Here is a 20,251-nt window from a genome sequence, read left to right as displayed (position 1 = left end):
TTTCCACCTCGACGCATAAGGTATGAAAATTCAAGTGTGCGTCTACTTTCTGCGATACGCGAGGCTATTGCCCTTACGTTACGTCGCGTTGCGTTTCAGCAGTGCAACTCGAACGAACGGCGCGGTGTGCAACCGTAGCTGAAGTATACGTAGAACGCGGCGTTGGTATCGCGTGTAGTAATAATGGCATGTGTGCGAAACGACACGCATTCACATATGTAAAGAGAAGGCGCAAAACCGACCAGCGTGTGGTTTCCAAGTCCGACTTCTCCCTTTCTCCGCCCTACTTCTTCTCCCGGCACCACCGCCACCGCTGGCGCGAGTTCTGCTTATACGTGAGGCTCGAGCGCGTGTGCGAAGCCTCGGAGTGCTGCAGGTTGCGTGCTGCAAGTTGCCAAAAGAGGAGAAAAGGAGAGAAAATAAGAGGAGCCAGAAATAAAGAGAGAGAGAGAGAGAGAGCCTTATCTCTATCTTACGTAAAGCCTTACGAGACTACTCGAGTCCTCCTCTCTTTTTCTTTCTTGAAAAAAGAAAGAAGCGAGAAAAAACGCGCCGCGGGAAAAGAGACGAAATGTAATGGAGTGGGTTCAAGTACCTTTTCATAAATTCATGGGGGGCGGGGGGGAGCGGCGAGGATGAGATTTGCAAAAATTGAAATATGTATCTGCAAAATCGACGGAGAGATACAATTAGTTTTCAGCGGGGGAGAAAATTTGCCCAGTACACAGATAGCCAAGTTTGACTCGCTTGTTTGCGATACTAATTAGACGTTCTCAACAGCCCTTCGTAATTATCAATCTTTTTTGCGTTTTCATGTTGCTTAGTTCCATTTTTCAGTCCGAGCAAAGCGAAATAAACAGAGTAAGGGTCACGTCGAATCGATTGAAGAAACACGTTCTTTCAGAGACTTGGTTATCGGTGATCGGACTCTTGAATCGCTCGTGTGATACACGCTGGAGAAAAATCCGGCGGGACGGCGCATCGATAGGTTAAATAAATCTAATGAAATATGCAAAAGGAGTAGCTTGGAATGGACGCGTCTTTGCCCAAAGTACGACTACTGAATGACAATGGATTTGAGAATTGGTTTGTGCCCGATAAGAAAACTCGAGCAGAGCGAAAGACGTCGATCGGTCGGTACGAATGATCGATCGGCGGAAATTTTATCGAGGAGAAAAGCTCGCGTGTTTTCCGCCGTCTGCGAAATTAAAACAAAAATATTATCTTCCCACGAGGAAAGGGATGTCTTTTACACGTTTTTTTTTTTTTTTTATAAAATGAGGAAAAACGCGTCTGGAAGTTGAGAAGCGCGAGACACGCGAACCTGCCGCATGCCGGGCATCTGCTGTTTTAGCTTGCAAGTTTTATCCGCAAAAATATTACCCCCGACGTAACTCGTCACTTTTGCACTCCACATGCCGCCTCGTTTGTGTACAGAAGACAGACACTTTTTTGCTCCCTTGATTAACCCCGATATATATTTCTCTCGATTTTTCCTTTCCACGAACTATTATCAAAGCAAATATTGATAATAACAGTTTCCCCGTTCTCTTTCATCCATGTTTGTACGTCTGGGGGAATTCAGTTTTCCCAAATTTCACGATACGCCCGTGATAACGTCGCGGTATATTTCGAGACACGATCGTTCGGAATATACGTTACGCAGACAGAGGATCAAACACGAAGAGAATGGCCGGCGGTGGGCGCGCTAAATATACGATCGGTTTGCATGGAACCGAACGATCCCTTATTGACACAGACTCTCTTCATGGTCAATGACGTCGGGCAAATATACATATATACCGCGCCTGTGCCAGAGACCCGTGCCCGCGCTGTGACGTGACGATATTGCACAGCTTCTCCCTTCTGTCCTCCGTCTCTGTTCTCCGTTCCTCTCTTCCTTCGTCACGATTCCACGTCCCACATATTTCCACCCGGGCGGGGCACGCGCAATGCACTGCGTCCTGTCTGCACCGAGCGTCAAGGCCATTACCAACACATGCACCTAACAAATTGCATTACGTGCAGATGTTGAGTAGCGTACCTACCTACCGCCCACCTCTACACTCGACGGGTCAAGTTTAGTACCTAAGCCCCCGTGCATTTCGGGGCGTACCTACCTACGGCGGACCGGCTCTGCGCTTGACATGGCTTTCGGGGGAGCTGGTTATGAAGCGACACGGTGAAGGGGTGGTGGAGGCGTGAAGAGGGACGGGGATCGGAGGAGCGGCTCGTTGCCACGTGTACGAATTACCATCGATATTACACGCCCGGGTATAGGTAGTAACGCCGAATTACGATACCACCGTGTCGCGGTGGTGGAGAGGAGCGGCCGTTCTCGCCGATGTCCGTTATTCCGCGATATCGTATTTTTTGCAAAGCGAATCCGCGGCTCCGTTTCTCCGCACTGTCGACGATCGAGGAGGTTGGCACGGCGTATCAGAGCCGTGAGACCCTTGAGTTACGGAACGGGGTTCAAGGTTTCGAACCAGAAGAGAAATATTTCTCGTTAATTCATGCACGAACATCAATTAAGTAATCTCTGTTCACGTCAGCGCCGCGCGACCAGCGGATTAAAGTAATTCGCTCCAAGATATGAAATGTGGTCCAGCGATTGACAAGAGGTGGGCAACGAATAAAACTCGTTTTCTAGTATCGGTGGTGGCTGCTGCGGGAATGTTAGTCGAGTTCCGGCGGTGAATCGAAAACGAAGTCGGAGCGACGCTTTTCGATCGCTCTTACGATTCACTCTCCCTCAACGTACGCGATATTCGTTTAGCGTAATGTATGGTGTGTATGGTGGGCCAACGTCGCACGTCGAAGCACGCGTGTGACGACAATTATAAAGGATTCTTTGAAATCCCTTGAAAATTCAACACGCACAAAGAGTCGTTAAAGCAGGAGCGAACTCGCGAGCATACCGAGAATTAATTAAATTCCCTGCACCGCCGCCCCTCCCCCTCCCCCTCCTCCTCCTCCTCCCCCTCCCCCTCCCTCTCCCATTGCCCAGTTCGTTCTCTTCGTCTCGTTAATTAAAATATATTTTTGCACTGTACACCATGCGTACAAGCGTACTGTACAGTCGTTAAAATTCATCCGCGTATACCCTACGGTCCTCGAAACACCCTCACATCATTCGTGCATGGGACCGCCACTTCGGTCGTTATACTTCCGGTATCCGTAAATTTGCAGGTATTCTTTCTTCGATCCACAGCATCCGAAGTGCAGAAAAACTAGTCATTCGTTTGGCTCTCCGAGTCGCGATCGAATTTCGGATATTCCCTCGGGGTGGATTCTAGTTATTTTCTTTTCGGGATATCCTCGCCGGTATTCTGGAAATCGGGATAGGCACCTGCTGCCCGACTGACACCCAGTTCCCTCAATATTTCTTCGAGCGTTTTCCCCTTCGTTTCGATCATGCAAAAGTAGCAGAATGCAACATTGAGGAAACAAATTACGGAGAATATCCAAAAGGTGGCGGAACCCCCGATCGCGGCTATCATCGAAGAAAAGGGAACGGTCACTACGAACGCCAGGAGCCAATTGAGGAATGCGGCGCTCGAAGAAGCGACCCCCTTCAACTCCGGAGGGAATATTTCACCCATGTAGGTCCAGGGCACGGGTCCTGCGGGACAAAGGGGATCTGAAAGTCGCTCCTGTACCCTGAACTTGCTCACGAGGAGAACGATGTACCGGGGGCATGGCTCACCTGCGCCGAAACAAAAGGCTAGGATATAAATGCTCGTTATCAGCAAGGGGAACCAAGCGATTCGCTCCCCTAGATGAACGTCGCGTTCTCGCATCATCGTAAATCCACCGAGACCGAACAGGCAGATCCCCATAACGAACTCGGACACGATCATTAGCAACTTCCTTCCTGCCTGGAAAGTGAAGAAGCGCTCGGAATGATTGGGTTGTAAGATTGAAATTTCAAATCAGTCGGTAGGAGCTCAAACCCAAACCTTGTCGATCAGCACGGCGGCGAGAAGACAAGCGACGACCTGAACGACGGCGAGAATAACGCTTTCCAAAAGCGGGTCCATCTTCGAACCAGCCGCCTTGAAAATTTCCACGGAGTAGAATATAACGGTATTGATTCCCGACAGTTGCTGAGCCACCATCGTCCCGTAGGCAATTCCGAACATTTTCTTCACCGGTCCGCTTTTGAACATCGCGATGTTCACCTTGCGCAATTTGCTCAGGGCAACGGACTCCTTCGAATTGAGTGAGATGTGAGTCACAGGAGTCTCCGAGGCTTCTCAGAACGTGTAAAAGAAACCGGAGCTTCCGTACTACTGCTGCTACTAACTTTTAATTCATCGATTTCAGGGTCGATGTCGAATCGTTTGCCACGTAAAAACTGCATGGCTGCACGCGCTGCGTCTTCCTTATCTTTCATAACGTAAAACAGCGGACTCTCGGGCATGAATATCATAATCACTAGGAACAAGACCGGACCCAACATACACAGCGTCGATATCCACGGATCGGAGTCAACGAAGCCGATCAAGTAAGCGTACAGAATACCGACGACGAGGAGCAGCTGAAAAAATACCCCTACTCTACCTAAAAAGATGTCACAAGTGAGAATTCATTTTTCGATCTTTCCATCGGGTTAGGAAAATTGGCACCTCTGATAGCTGGTTGAGAAATTTCCGCAGTGTACATGGGAGCGCATACGCAAAACATTCCACCGCAAGCGCCTGTGATGATTCGGCCGGTCAGAAAGAGCAGGAGGCTTCTCTCAGCTACCACTAGAAGTGCCCATCCGCCCAAAAAGGGTGGAATTAACCAGAGCATGGTAGATTTCCTACCGATCCAATCTATCAGGAAGGGAACGATGAGGACGCCGAAGGCTGCCCCGATATTCAACGAGGACCCGATCAGGTTCGTTTTGAATACGGTGAAGTTTTTTCGTTCGATGAGTATTTCCGACACGGGTGAACTCCAGCCGAGACAACAACCGAGAGAAAAACCACCGAGGCAAGCTGTAATTCCATAAAATGAATGAGAAGAAATCTACGAAAATTACGACGGAAGCTAAACTTTCCAACCCACGGACGGTCCATCGATGGAAATTTTTTTTATTTTTTTTATTTTTTTTTGTCAACGGGTGGAAGTTTTCCGAGGTTACGCGAGACCCTCGAAGTGTCAAAAATTCAGCGAACCTGTCAACGCGGAGACGTACTGCGGCAAAGTGGCCGCCCCCGCGGATCTGTCGGGTGAAGTTCTTTCGGATCGCGATGCCTCCCGCATTTCTGGCTTTTTCTCCTTCAACGCCAGTCGAGCATAATGGCGAGCTTGAAAATGAGGACTTTTGTCAATCGGGGAGGTGTGCGCTTTCTATTTACTGACAGTTTCGAAGAGAGAAACAAAAATAAATGTAGATGGACGCGTCTAGAAAGTCGTACAACGATACTCCGATGTTTCCCGGAGTCTCTTACATATACACACGCACCAACAGCGACATTGCAGCGAACGGTAACTTTTCACTTTCTGTATTCTCGTCGGAAGTAAGTTTTTTTCCCCCCCTCCCCTCCCCCTTGAAATTTTGGAAGCACTTTCGCCGATTGCCGCTGCCGTTGTGATGAATCTTTTTCAATGGATAGCGTACCCGTACCGAAAGCTTATCAGTTTCACGAAATTTACCGCGAATTATTCTGCGCGCTCGATAAAAAGAAAGGAAAAATAAATAATGAGATCGAAGGAAGGTTGGAAGGAAGATTGAATCTGTACGCAGGGTGGAACGAAAAACGAAGAAATCGGGAAAGCAATCCCTGAACTTTGTCGACGCGCAGTTACCAGCTACGCCGTGAAACATCATCAAATTTGACACATTTTCTCGCCCCAATAATTCAGGAACTTAATAGAAGATCCTGAGGGTGTCCCTAACCGGTAATAGGGATAAGGTCGGTCCCTCCCTTACGCCCGGTTACTCCAACTAACGACATTCAAATTCTATTAGGCCACCACCGCGATGTGCGCCTGACAACTCACAGATTACCACTGTCCCTTCGGGACGAAAGAGACCCCGTCCGTATGCCTTGTATATATTCAAAAGAAACCGAAGGGTGGTTTGAGAAAATAGGAAAAAAGCTGAAAGTAGAGAACGAAAAAACAGTGCTGGTTTGCCCGAGATGCAAGTAGAAACGGCTCAAGCGAGAACTGCGGAATCTTCTCCTTTCATCCTCCGCGATCGCTTCTTCTTTTCCTTCCGTAGGCTACGAGCGATCAAGCGCAAACTTCGGAGGGTAAGTTCGGCGTATTTGAATCAAGCTTTCGATCAAACAGCGTGGGGGAAACTTTTACGTCTATAGGTAGGTACCCGGAGCTCCGCGCGATACTTTCTTTACCGGATTTCACTCGTTCTAGAGCAGAGTTTGCAAGATGACGATGACGATCAGATTTTCCACGTGTACGAGGTACGTAGGTCTATATATATGTATAAGTCCGCAATAACCAGATTTACACATCTAAGTATAACGACCACTTTCAGATAGCGCCTACACGTAAAGTGAAAATTAATCGGTATACCTACCGTAATAAATTTTTACCACATACATATTATATATAAATGCGATAGGCGTAATGTAATTAAGTTTCAGGATATCGAACCGCAGCTACCGTAACTTAGTACATAGATTTATTGGCGGTCTCTCTATAAGTCCGAATTTCACATATCTAGAGGCGATAACTCAATCGTCTTACAAGAAGTAGTTATAATTACGATGTATCTGCAACAAAATCCTTGATCGGAACGATCGAACTGCACGCTACATGCATCGGTACTTATTAGTGAAGATATGATCTATACAGCTGTCCGTTTCCCCCCGATATGATTCAGGGTGGACAGAGGCTCGTACCGTAAAACCGGAAACATCAACGAATTACATACGAATGAATTTAATGATTTTTTTTTTTTTTGTTTTTTTACCCCCAACGTATAGCGCGCTTGTAATACGTCGACAACGAAATTACACTACGGAATGATTAGTGGCAAATAAGTTGCACCGGTGACAATGATTTATCGGTCACGGATGGCCACCTTGTAACGCGGTGAAATTAACGCACCGACAGCCCACGTTTGGTAAAAGCCTGATCAGAAATGCCTGTAACAGGTTTTTCGTTGTACAAAAAAAAATATCGTAAAATATCCCCTGGATTAAATCAGCTTAATAACCCGAGACTCTACGTCACGTGTTTCGATATCGATAAGTTGATGGCGTTATGTCAGGTGTGACGGAACAAATAGATCCGAAATTTACCGCGTACGGTGCGAGTGTGAGACGAGACTACGAAGGGGGGTTTTTTTTTATCGGTGCGCAAAGACGTTCTCGACGTCGTCGTAGAAAGCGAGTGCGCGGTGGGTGGGTGGGTCATGGTCAGACACCGATGTCTGCTGGTTATATTTGCGCCTCGTAAAGTGACAGTTGTGTCAAGTACTTCGAGTGGGTGTTGAGAAAAAGAGTTGAGGGCACCGGTAACGAGTAAACTAGTGTCTGGATGTCGTCCGTTATTGTCCAAGTGTAGCCTTTCGTTCTTTTACCGACTACGTATAGTGCCTGACCTAGTCCAAGCCGAGGGACAACCTGTCCGTCGGTCGTTCCGCGTTTTCCCTTCGCCCTTTTATCCATTTACACCCCTCGCCCTCATTTCGTGCTCCCGCACCCCCGAGCGCGAAGGACCGAAGGTCGAAGACTGTCAGAATTTATGGGGGATCGAAAATGGCCCCGATGAAAGAAAATCGCCTTCGCTTATCTTTCGACGAGGAATGACACGTATACAGCGGGAGGATAAGCGAGGCGATAAGGAAGGTGGAGAAGTTATAGGCGCACTCGTGACTTCGCTTTTCCATTTCAATGGTCACATCGTTCTTAGTTTCTCTGTTGTACGAATTTTTCCCGGTTAACGCCACATTTCAATAAGACGAAATGACGTTCTGTCCCCCTCGGTTTTTTTTTTCTCTCTCTCTCTTCTGATCTTTCCATCGCCGTGGCTTCACGGTGTAATATATATAGCGTGCCGTCTGACAGGAGTTAGGGATAAGTTCTCTCAGCTGGCAGTTTCAACTTGTTTGAGATGAATCGATAGGTCCGAGGAGCAGCACCGTTGCTCTCATAGTTAACTTGTTCCTCGCTTTTTTTCCCTTTTTCTTCCCCCTTCCTCCGATTCGCGGTTCTTTTTTACTTTTGTTCTTCCGATACTTCATTTTTCCATCGCCACGCCACGTCTCCGACACCGCGCCTCCACGCAGGGACACGCTCCTCATCCCCGCGGAACCGATCGAACGAAAAGGTTCCACGGGAATCGTATGAGACGTCGTCGGTGTAAGAATAAGAAGAGAAATTCCATCGGGGTACGACCGTCGGAACGAACATCGTGAAAAAATTCTCTCTCGCATTATCGAAATCCGAGTTGTAGAAATCGATCGATTGTTCGATTTTTTTCTAACAGCGTGTTACACAGTGCGAATGGGAAATGGAACGTTGTTATATATATATTCTGAAATTGTACTACACGTTCGGAAGACCTTTTGAATCCGGCATAAATCAGGGTTTTCATAATATCGAGGTCGTGCGAATCGCCCGGGATCTTGTAACCCGATATCGTGAAATAGTAGTTCGAATCGTAACTCGGATGGAATAAAATAACCGGCTGCATTGTTCGTCGGTAGTTTCGGTTTATTGGCATCACACACCGCAACTGAATTGTACGGGGTAAAAGTTGCGGAATACGAGGCGAGGCGAGGCGAGGCGAGGAACTCAAAGGTCACCCCTACACGTGCTACCTGAAGTTGCGATAAAATAATCGAGATCGATTCTCCATTCGTAATCGTTCCGTGACAATGTGAGAACATCTAGTTGGTCTAAACTGCGATAAAAAAAAAAAAAAAAAAAATTGCACACGAGAATATAAACCGGGACGATTCTCTTCCAACGTTGTCTTCGTATAAGAGGGACATAAATTTAACGTCGAGTAAACTGAGGTGGAACAGCTCGGGGAATTGCACAAGAGAAGGAAAAGCGCCGATACCACGGGCAGAATTGTTATCGAACAAAACAAGCCCGCCCACCGCCTCGCGCTATATTCACGGTGCAGTTGCGCCGTGCAACTTGTAACTAAAAAAAAAAAAGGTGCAAAACAAAAATGACAGAAAAAAAGGAGATGAAAACAAAAAAAAAAGATGAAAAACTCGATACCGGCGGCGATTGCTACCCGCAAACTTCCGAACGAGGTTTCACCTTCCCTTCGTAAAATCTAAAACACAACCGGACATTACGATAGCTAATCGCTGCATTCTATAAATAACGAAAATGAAATGCAGATAAAACGCTTCGACAGAGTCAACGTTCGTTAACGTTGGAACTGCACGAGAGACAAGAGGTACGTATGTCTAGTAAAATTGGTCTACAGACGCGTTGGTCTCCGCAAGGGTTAAAATAGATCCGTGAAAACTGAAATGGTCGTACGAAAATATTGAAAAAAAAAATCGCCTACGTTCGGATAATTTGAAAAGATACTTTGCGCAACTTCATTTAAATATTCGATTATCTGGCGGGTCGAGAACTCTCCGTATTGTGCGGGATGAATGCCAAAATCTGAACTCAACCGGCATATCTACGTTAGGAAATGCTACGTGACTATGGGCACGTATAGTATAGCGGAGCGGTGAGCGCAATACGCTTGAAACGAGCTCCGCGGTTGCTGTTAGCTGTGTCACGTGCACCTCAAGAGAGTTGAGATAACGTAAACAACCGAATAACACTTCTCTACTCACCGTCGTCATTCGGTGGAAATAGAGAAGAGCGAGTCTCGCTTACCCAATGACGAGTCAAAGGTGAACTCGTTCGCGTTCTCGCTGATCCTAAATCACACGAAGATCGTGTCGCGGAATGTTTCGATCGCGGATCGATCGATTCCGGAAGTCGTGATGACTGAAAGTCCTCAACTTCTCGCGTGGGATGTTTTTTTTTTTTTTCCCTTCTTTCGTCGCATCGGGGGGATCCGCGGGCGTCGATGTCGCATGCGTCGAAAGGTTTGAATGGGCGAGAGGGGAAGACGTTTACAAAGGTGAGAAAAGAGCGAAGAAAGGAAAAAGACTATAATAATGAAATGAGAAGGGAATGAACGGAGGAGGAATGAAAAATGAGAAATAAAATCATGCGTACGAACAGGTACGGCTTGAGTTACGCAACCGTTCGGTAGGAAGTTTTGCGCGTTTAGAAAACAAGGTGGGTAGCTATAATACGTACCTCCGTCGTGCGTATACATATAACGTAATACCTGGAAGGTATTATATACCTATAAAGGTGGTTTCCGGATGAGCAAGTTTTTAAGTATCCTGTTTACGCCTGCGGAAGTGTGCTGTGCGAATTCTTGACAAGGACATAACCGTCGAGCGGTGCGGTACGAGACGAGACGGGACGGGACGGGACGGGACGAGGCGCGTTGCGTGCGTTAAATAAGTGGTGAGGGTGAGAAATTCAGGGATGAAAAATACGCGGGTGCTACTACGGGGACAGCTGCCAAACATTTCACCGAATTTATCCCTCCGGGCGTAGTAGGGTGGCTTGCAGTTACCCTCCGTGTATATCGTATACCTGCACGCTGCGTTGTCGCCATTACACACCCGTGTCGCGTTATATATTTTTATGTAATACCTTCCTTCCTTCCTTCCTTAAAATTCACCGACACCAAGAGATACGAGGTACACGATACACGCTTCCTTCGCGTTTTTATCGAATGAAGAAAAAATTTTAATATTTCGACAGCGTCACTCATTTTGGGAAGTTGAAGAGTCTATCTAGCCAAAAATTAATTCTGAACTTTGTGGAAAATTCTACTCTATAACCCAGAAGGTTGGATGGATCGGAAGGTGGTCCCTGCATCTGTTTTTCGTACGTGCGTATATGTGGGTTAATTCCAGGGTTGTTTTGTCGAAAGTTCTTAGAGAGTTCAAAGGCAACATCGAATAGGTTGAATTCATCCGTCCCGAGCAGAAGTCTCGCAGTCTACTGCGTTCTTCCTGCCAACTCCAAAAACTCGCAGAGTCCCTATTATGGTCCCGGTAATCGGTCGATGGTAATCTCGCGGGAGCAATTTTCTCTTTTCAAATTTATCCGTCAATCGGAAAGTTGGGAGGAAGGCTTGCAAAAAAAATATAAAGGTATAAATCTCGACAAGAGTTGTAGGCAATGCCCTACGGATTCGACGATGCCAAAAGCGAGAAAAACCAATCCCTCGAACCACGCAAATCTACGGGGGCAAACAATCGTCCGACGCGCGACGTCGCACTTCTTCAGATTCTTCGTCACGTTTTAATATACTTTCTAAATGCGACGCATTATTTTCTAGATGTTATTTTTCCCATTGCCGAGTTCTATGTGTTGTTTATTCAACTTTTCTTTCTATGCGCCTCTTGAGACATCGCGGGTGAGAGATCGAGAAAAGAGCGAGCGAGCGAGCGAGCAGCCAGCAGTATTTCGAGATGCGAGGAACTAATTGCCATTCAATAGACGATGAAAAATAGTAATCGAAGTACGGGTATTCCTGGGGATTTCCACCGACCCTCTCACCGGTCGATCTCCTTCGCCATCGACTCGAACCCTCCCCGCTACTGAGAATGAAGGAAGGAAAAAAAAAAAGAAAAAAGAAGTAATGACGTTTTCCGTCCGGAAGGAATTCGCAAAAACGTAGAGAATCGTGAATCGCGAATCGGGAATCAGAGTCGGAGAGGAGCGAAGAGGAGAGAAAAAGGGGGCCGGCGTGGGTGGAAAGACCTCGTCAGCGTCTCAATACTCGTACTTCTTTCGGCTGGCTGCACTTTGGAGCAAGAAATTCTTCCTTTTTAATCCGCAATGCAGACGAGCGAGCGTCTCGCCTCGGGGCTGCCGAGGGAAAGGAAGTCTCTACCCGCGACAGATATCAACCTCGAAGAAGAGTTTCCATCCGCGAGAGTCCCACTTGCCAAAAAAAAAAATGAAAAAAGGAAAATGAAGGAAGAAAAAAGAAAAAAGAAGAATCGACAAAGAATGAAAAGTTCCTTCATTCGCTAAATAATACCATTGCGCGTCTCGAGTATATTGATAAAAATAAATCCGCGGCTATCGGAGGCCGTATATACCCAACAGGATGCCGAGGTACGCAATATCCTCTAAAAATGATCAGCGACGAACGAAGAAAATAATAAAATCGCGACGATATTTTTATAGAAAATTATGGAAGAAAGGAACTTAAAAATACCGCGCAGAAGTAACGGCGAAAAATAAGAAAGGTGAATATTTGACGAGGTGGAAAAGTTCCGCAGACAAGGGTCGAGGATGCGCCTGTCGACTGTACGCTTCGCGTGTGTTTTACCGTCGACGACTAGATTTCCATGTTAAAGAGTAACCAGCCAACCGCCGACCCGTGGCGTGTATACGACCCGTACACGTCTGGCTACAACCGGTTGACCACCGCGACGCCCCGATCGGACGGGCGATCGAATAAATTGGTAGAGTTTATCGGGTGCAACACCCGCGCGTGTCTCTTCTGCCGATATTCCTCCGTCAAGTGCGCGGCGTATATATACACCTCGAGGACGTGTGTATCAGCGATTTTTTTATCTCTCCACCCCGGAGCGGAGTCTAGTCTCGTTCTTTATCCGCGCACTATTCATCGCTCCACTCTCCCCTCCTCAGCCGGGTCGGATGGTTGCGTCAATTTTCGCCGTTCACCCGGACCGGAATGAATTTATTTATTTATTTTTATTTATTTTTTTTATTTTCTTTTCACTTCGTAACCATGGAAATCCAAGAATCAAGTTTTCAGATCGCAGCGTTCGGTCTTTCGTCTGTCGGATATTCTGCGGACGGACATTAGCCGGGATTAATTCAATCAGTTTTTTTCGCTCCATCAGGGCGAACATTTTTCGATATTCTCTCCGCACGGCCGCGATAATCCGCGCGACGTCAAGAGCTGCTTTCGAGTTTAATTCAAGGCTAAGGGGATGATCCCGGATGGGGGGCGGCGGTGTACGATATACATCCATTTAATTCTATATTTTACGCAGTCTGGGGATATTCTTTTTTCATTTCGTTTGATCGTCGGGGAAACCTCCGCAGCCGAAGAAAAGCAGGAGCAAAAAAATCCCGAAGAGCGGTCGTTCTCGCCGCTTTTCACGCGCTACGTGTGTGTAAAGTGGAATCTCTTGTTACCACCTCCGCGTCGACGGCACCAAGAACATCGACGACGACGACGACTCAACGTCCTCGTGTACGTGTATTACGCGCACACGTGCGTACGTGGACGTTCGAATGGTAGGCGAATAAATTCTCATTCCCGAGAAAACTGTTACGTTACCCTCGAGCGAAAACGAAAATCCGATATGACTTTTTCACCCCGTACCGCGACCTCGACAAGGCAAAACGAGATGTACTCTGGCTTACACGACTCGCGCTTCGGAAACGTCTATAGAAAATGTACGTATCTATATCGTAACCACTGGAGTATAGCGGGAAGACGACGTCTGTATTACAGACGCGAAGTTCCGTCCCCCTAGCTGCACAATTTCGCCTCTGTTCCCGTCTCGTACCTGGACTGCAGCGGCACTCGTTCCTCACGTACGGAAGCAACGGATGAGCCGCTCCTCGTATACACCGGATGATACGATTCTGTATGCAAACCTTTACGGTCTCCCGACTGACTAGACTCGAGGAATTTTTACCTTAGATCTCTCCACTCTCCACCGACTATACGTACCTATACCGACGAATACGAGAAAGAGTTTGAAAAGAGGATAATAATAAATTCAGAAAAATGTATAACCTCGGGAATCGAACGATCGAGTCGAACCCTCGTCATTTTCGGAATTTTTCGACGAAGAATTTATTTCGACTTTCCGTCTGCGGTACAGGGTCTACGATCTTATCGATCGGTGCGTACGTGACGTCGATCACTCGATCTGAGGTATAAATAAACCGAAAATTTCGACCGATCCACTCGACGATTCGGAAGTGAAAAGTGGGCGTAGAAAAATGGTGCGCGTATTGCGTTCCGATTGCAGGTATATCGCGTGTTTTGTGACAGCGTAATCTATGCTCGGAGAGACCGCGTGAAAGAGACGAAAGATTTAAAACAGATGTTCCGAGTAGGACGCAACAAACGCGGATATGCATATAAAGATTGTTATCTGTAATACGACGTATTAGTTAAGGACATCGTCCTAAGTGAAAAAAATTATTTCGGAAAGATGCCGGACTTTGTACGGGGATCCGATTCCCCTTCGACCCTCCGAAACGGAAGGAGAAGGATGATGACGATAGGAATAAAGCATATTATTCAGGTGACACGCGAGGAATTTCCATCTCTTCGTTCTCAGAAGTTTTATTTCCCTTCAAATCTTGTCTCTCGGATGAAAGATCATGAAATTCTTTTGTTATCCAAACGTCGGAGGGTCGTAACTCGTAAGTTTGAACCAACCCCGGAGTCGCCCTCCGTCGACCTTGACGGGGGCAAAAAGGGACGGAGAATTTCAACAAACGTTCATGAAATGACCCTATGTATCGAAAAATGTTATCGATAATTTTTTCCTTGACGGATTTTTTGCTTTTTTTTTTTTTTGTTTTTTTTGTCTTTATTCATAAACCGTAGTCCGGAGTATCGAATATCGTTGGCTTCGGCAGACGCGTGCAAATACTTCTAGTGAACCGGTTAGACAGACGATAATATCGATAGGAGTTCGGTACATAGAAGTAGAAGTTTCCCCAAAGCATATCCTCGCTTTCCTGCTTCAGGCTTTCGTTCTTTGTTCGGAAAAAGTTTTTTTCTTTCTTTTCCTTTTTTTTTTCTCCTCTCTCTTTTGATCTTCTCTTTCACTCCACCCTCCGCTGCGTTATTATAGTAGTAGTAGCAGCGGCGGCGGCGGTGGTGGTGGTGGGTATCCTTCGGAATAAAGAAAAGAGTCAGTAGTCGCGTCGGAGGTTTTCCTCCCAAACTTTACTATTAATCGAATACTTTTCCGGATACGAGTCTCATTCCTTTTCTCTTTCACTGGCGTATTTCATCCACTTGAACACTGTAACGATACGAGAAAGGGGGGGTTCTCCTTCGCTACTCCTTCCATTTTCTTTACTCTCGTTTATTCGTTCGGCTCTGATAAGTTGATACCGACCGGCACTCGTGCGCCCCAACTTCTCATCCGGTAGATTAGACCCCTTCTTCGGGGTCAAAGGGGGGAAAAAAAGAAAGGAGAAGAATGGAAAAAAGTGACAGTATCTGACACCCGTTTCGCCGACGCACCGAAACTTTTCGCTTCCGATTTCCGAATTTCCCAACATTTTCCCCACTCCGGTGTAACCGCGTCGCTGATTGACCGATAGAAATATCGGACAGAAATACAATATCGGAGACGAGGGAAAAACACCGCTCACGCAAAGAGTGAGACCAAAATGACGCGCATTTCGTCATCGATCATGGAAACGGAGAATAATCGTCGAATCGCACACGTTTCAGCTGACGTTACGTCCGGTTTCTCGTCCGCTATCGCTTGTTGGACGCGATAATTCGATAATGTGATGGACCGTAAATACGGTAAATTTTCGAAGCATCGATACCGTTACGACGGAATCAACAGTTGCTCGGATGATACCAAGTACCTACCTACCTCGTGTACAGTAAATGCATCGCACGCACGATGTACTCGATATTAAAAACAAAGGTGGTGGTTGTGAGGACGCATAAATAACGGCGGCAAAGTCGCTAGGTGCGACACCTCCTCAACTTCTTCTCGTTTCTCGGTCGCCGATAACCAATTAACTCGTACTAACGACCGTGATCGATCGTGTTGAGGAATTGAGGAGAAGAAAAAAAAAAAAATTAAAAGGAAATTAATAAGATGAGGAATTGAAGAAAAAAAAAAAAAAAGAAGAAAAAAGAAATAAAAGAATTGGGGACGTTTCGTGGGGACGAGGCGACGGTTCGTACGGTGCGTAATAATTTTTCTCAGTGAAAAGAGAAATCGGTTGTGTTACTAGCCAGTGTCGGAGTTGTTGGTCCGCGTACGAGTATCGTACGTAGGGTCATTGACCGAGATCGGGACCATCGTACTTATGTATGCGACGGTTATATGGTCGGTTGCAGTAGGTAGGTATATAGGGACGTTAGGGACGCGTGTATATATGCAGGTAAAACTTCAAGCGGGTCTGTTTACACAAAAGGCGAACCACGGCGTGTTAACGACTACCGATAACCTATTGCAACTTGAGATAGCAATTGGAAAGGTGCACGGGGCTTAGGCTAGGCAGTACGTTGACTTACAATTAGAACTACTGTTCGCCGCCGCTGCGCGGCGAGCAAACGAGCAGATTTGCTCTCACCTAACGCGGGTGGAATTCCGCCGCCGCCGCCGATATTGAGCGACCGATTAGTTTAGTGGATGTGCCTTTCGATTTCGTATAGGTACATGACACGTTATTGTCCCCCCCAGCCGATCGAGATACGTGAAATAATAAAGTCGACGCGACGACTCCGAGGCTTTTCGTCTGGCCACTTTGTTATACCTAACGAAGTGTCGAGTAGAGAAACATTTTCTCTAACAATAATTACCGCGGTGGTATAGGGAGGGTTCGATAGAGAGACGACGAGGAGCGAATATTATCAGCGGGATCGTTGCAGCCGGTCATGCGGAGACTTACGTGATTAATAACAAAAATGAATATGAAAATATAAAGAAAGGTAATGATGTAAAGTTAAGAGAAGGAAAGAGGGAGAGAGCGCCGTCGACAATTAGGTAATAAGTAAGTAAGAAAACGGTTCGTTGAATTTGCATTTTTTTTTTTTCTTACAGCCGAAATGTGAGCTGGTTTCCGGTCTCCGGCAAAGGGTCTTATTTTCGTTTATTCTTTTTATCCTTTTTTTTTTTCCTCATACTCTCACGACGTTAAACCGGGTTCTTCAAAAGTCTGCAGGCTGCGGTAGACGACGCCTGGCTTATTAACGAGTCGTTGTTGGACGGGGGGGGGTGCTACGCTCGAACACCGACGAGACTCACGAAATTCACGAGCTCGTTTCATTAATTTCGATCCGAGGAGATAGCTTAAATTAGGCGAAACTCACAGTTACACTCGTTACCGTCGCCGAGCGTCATTTTATTCATCAGGTTTTTCGAAAGGGGGGGGGGCGAAAATTGTGGACGAAGAAAGAGGCGGGGAGACAAGGGCAAGGGCAAACGCGTAGTAGGTCTACACGTCCGTCGAGTCGACGCAAAGGCGAAGGGCGAGACGCGCCCTTCTGCGTATCGTCCGCGTCGGCGTCGGCGTCAGTTAGGTCATGGTCCGTGCGCTCGAATTGTTATATTGTTATGCGAGGCACTCCTCTCTGCGCTATTGTGTTCGTAACAGCGGCAACACAACAACGGAACGCACCGAGCGGCTGGCTCCGCGGAGCGACCAGACATGTCCGACTACTCCCTTCCTAATTGGTAGTCAGTCCGGACGCTCTTTCGTTCGCCAAAACAGGATCGAGAATACCCACGCGGAAGCTACTCGAGCGTACTTCAATTTTCTACGATTACAAAAAAAAAAAAAAAGAAGAAAACGAACAAACAAAAAAAAAAAAAAACACCCGCATCTGGTCACATCCCGCGTTATGCAACGGGAGATTCCATATCAGACGTGTATTACACGTTGCAATACCTGAGCATACCGAAGGACGACGACGAAATTTTGTCTCATGTAGAAAAAAAAAAAGGGGGGAAAAAAAGGGGGGAAAAAAAGTTCCCGCAGCCGCGAGTCATCTGCCTCCGAAAGAATTGCATTTCGTGTTTCATTTTCCCAAGCGAGAGTCTTTCGAGTTTCTGCACGCATTGTATAATAAGCGTGGTACCTACTCTCCATTATTCGTAGAGCGTATTTTTGTACGTCGCGCGGTCCACCATTGTCGAATATGACAAGAGCAGCAGCAGCGCAGGCAGCAGCAGCTGTCCGAGGAAAAACAAAATAAGTTCCGGATGAGAATGGGAACAGATGAGGATAGCGCGGTCGAACGGAAGGAAGAGGAGACCGGTGCGCGTTGCAACAGCTATTCCGCGATGTGGTTTGAAAACCAAAAAACAGTGAAAGTATGTACGCGTAAATTTTGAAAAAACGGATAACCATCCGCACCGAACAAACAAAACTCAGAACAGATGGACGGCTGCCCGGAATGAAAAGAGAGAATAAAACGGAGAAAACGATCCTAGAAAAGAAAGAATCTGCGGAGCTTACATCAGCTAGAAATAGTTTCACCTTAATCTCTGTTGCACGGTGTACGGACGGCGGTTGACGTCGTTGATAGCGGATAATGGAAACGAGGCCGTTCAACGCGTAATAATCAGTCAACGACCGACACCGAGTCGTAGAGTCAGTCGTCGATCTGCGGCATAGCTCTAGCCTTGGTTGCGAGCCAGTAGGGAAGGAAGGCTCGCGCTGCCGGAGTGCAACCACCATCCCAGCGAAGCGAGTGAAGCGAGGCTAGGCGAGCGAGCGAGCGAGCGAGGCGGTTCTAACGCGCGTTGATGACTCGACACACAAGGCTAACGAAGATTATACGTACGTATGGAGTTGTAAAGCGTGTTTGGCTAGGTCAGTGATATCGCCTACGGGCGCTATTATCGTCTCTATTCTTGCGCTAGGCGTGCGGTAGCGGGGATTCGTTCTACGTCAGCTTTAACTCGCGCACGCCGCTACACCACCACCACCACCACCGCTCGCCCGTCCCGAATATACGTGCAGGACACCGACACCAGAGCAAACCCATCGTCGCACTGTAGGAAACAGCCTCTAGCGCTAGTCGCACACCGTAATTACCCGATAACACATTTTATCTACCGCGGCAAAAATATCAGATTTCGTCCGCTGACGGAGCTCGCAATTCTAGATTGGCTAATTTCTTTTCTCTCTGTTATTTTTCTATTTATCTACCACCTTTACAGGTATAAAAATACAAAATCTTTCGGTAGTATTGCATCATAAAACTTGACCGCTCATCATAAATTCGGGGAAATCGCAACCAGTGATAACAACTGTACATCACCGATGTAACGAAAGTTCGAAAAATAATGACCAGAGAATTTTAACTATGAATTTTCGAATTACCGTAGCGTCCTACGTGTCCGAATATCATGAACTTACCTTTGTACCGGAACATTAAATTCCACGTACGTACCTGTAACAAAAAAAAAAGAAAAAAAAATAAGTAGGATAGTAGTAGTAGTTAGCGAGGCGGCGACTCTTGGATATTAATGTTCACGGATAAGGTATCGTACAACAGGTACGCAGTCTATAGTGAATTCAAGAAGGACACGCCTCCGAGCGGATAAAATATTTTGTTTTTCTTTTCCTCCAAATTACGTTCGTTTCTCTATCTCTATCTCTCTTTCTCTCTCTCTCTCTTTTTAATTTTGTTCGAGACGCACATGTACGACGAGGTAATTTTAATCAAAGTATATCCCGAGCTTTTCTCCTCCGCAGCTCGCGCTCGGCCACGTCTCCTCCTTTTTAACCGTATAACGCCAACTGCAGCTGCGACGCACACCCGTTAAACATTCCGTGATGGGTGTTTTTAAAAGATGATAATGACCACGTCGCGTCGTCCCGCCAGAAAGAATGAGGCTCGATCTTTCCTCGGCATACGAGGACTCGCACACTCGATACGCACGTACGCACCTTCGTTCAAGTAATTTGTCCCTCTCATTTTCTCAAAATTTCTACTAATTATAATTTACTCGTTAAGTAAACGAAGCGAAAATCCGTCATCTTTTTCTATTTTGTAATTTAATTTTTGATTTTGCTACAACTTTTTCGAGCGACCGGTGCCATGAAATATTTGTCATAGCTCAAACTTAATTCCGCTGATTCGGCAAAGAGAACCGTGCCGGGAGTCTCGTTATAAAACTCGTGCGATTTACTATGTACGTATAGGTATACCGTTCAACGTTACCCTTGGTCGTTAGACGTAAACGTATGCGTACATTGAAACACGTGCGAGTGAAAAGCTCAAGTCAGTGGCCCGAGTTATTTCTGGGCGTATACGCGACCACCCGCTCGTAAGATCTTTCATGTTCGAATATCAGAGGAATTTCGATCCCGCGATAAATCCTGGACGAGTAAAATTTCACATTCTAATCCACCCGAAATAGATAAGATTTTCATCCGAAGATAGGAGATCGTCGATCATACGACCAACGAAAATCGATATCGTACGTCTAGGGGGAGAAAGAAGAGAGAAGGAGAAA

At 46.6% G+C, this 20,251-nt stretch overlaps 2 protein-coding genes across 3 annotated transcripts in view; both read right to left on the bottom strand.

Moving 5' to 3' along the window:
- Nucleotides 1-20,251, bottom strand: part of LOC105683648 (headcase protein) — a 106,035-nt gene that overhangs the window by 46,986 nt on the left and 38,798 nt on the right. The window lies entirely within an intron of this gene.
- Nucleotides 3,019-3,948, bottom strand: LOC105688682 (facilitated trehalose transporter Tret1-2 homolog). Its single transcript, XM_048657135.1, has one exon. The coding sequence runs from the start codon at nt 3,861-3,863 to the stop codon at nt 3,300-3,302; it is 564 nt and encodes a 187-aa protein (XP_048513092.1). The 5' UTR covers nt 3,864-3,948; the 3' UTR covers nt 3,019-3,299.

Source organism: Athalia rosae, chromosome 1 (genome assembly GCF_917208135.1).
Source record: "Athalia rosae chromosome 1, iyAthRosa1.1, whole genome shotgun sequence".
Lineage (NCBI taxonomy): Eukaryota > Metazoa > Arthropoda > Insecta > Hymenoptera > Athaliidae > Athalia > Athalia rosae.
Note: the sequence above shows the minus strand (reverse complement) of the source record. Positions and strands in the feature narration are given on the sequence as shown.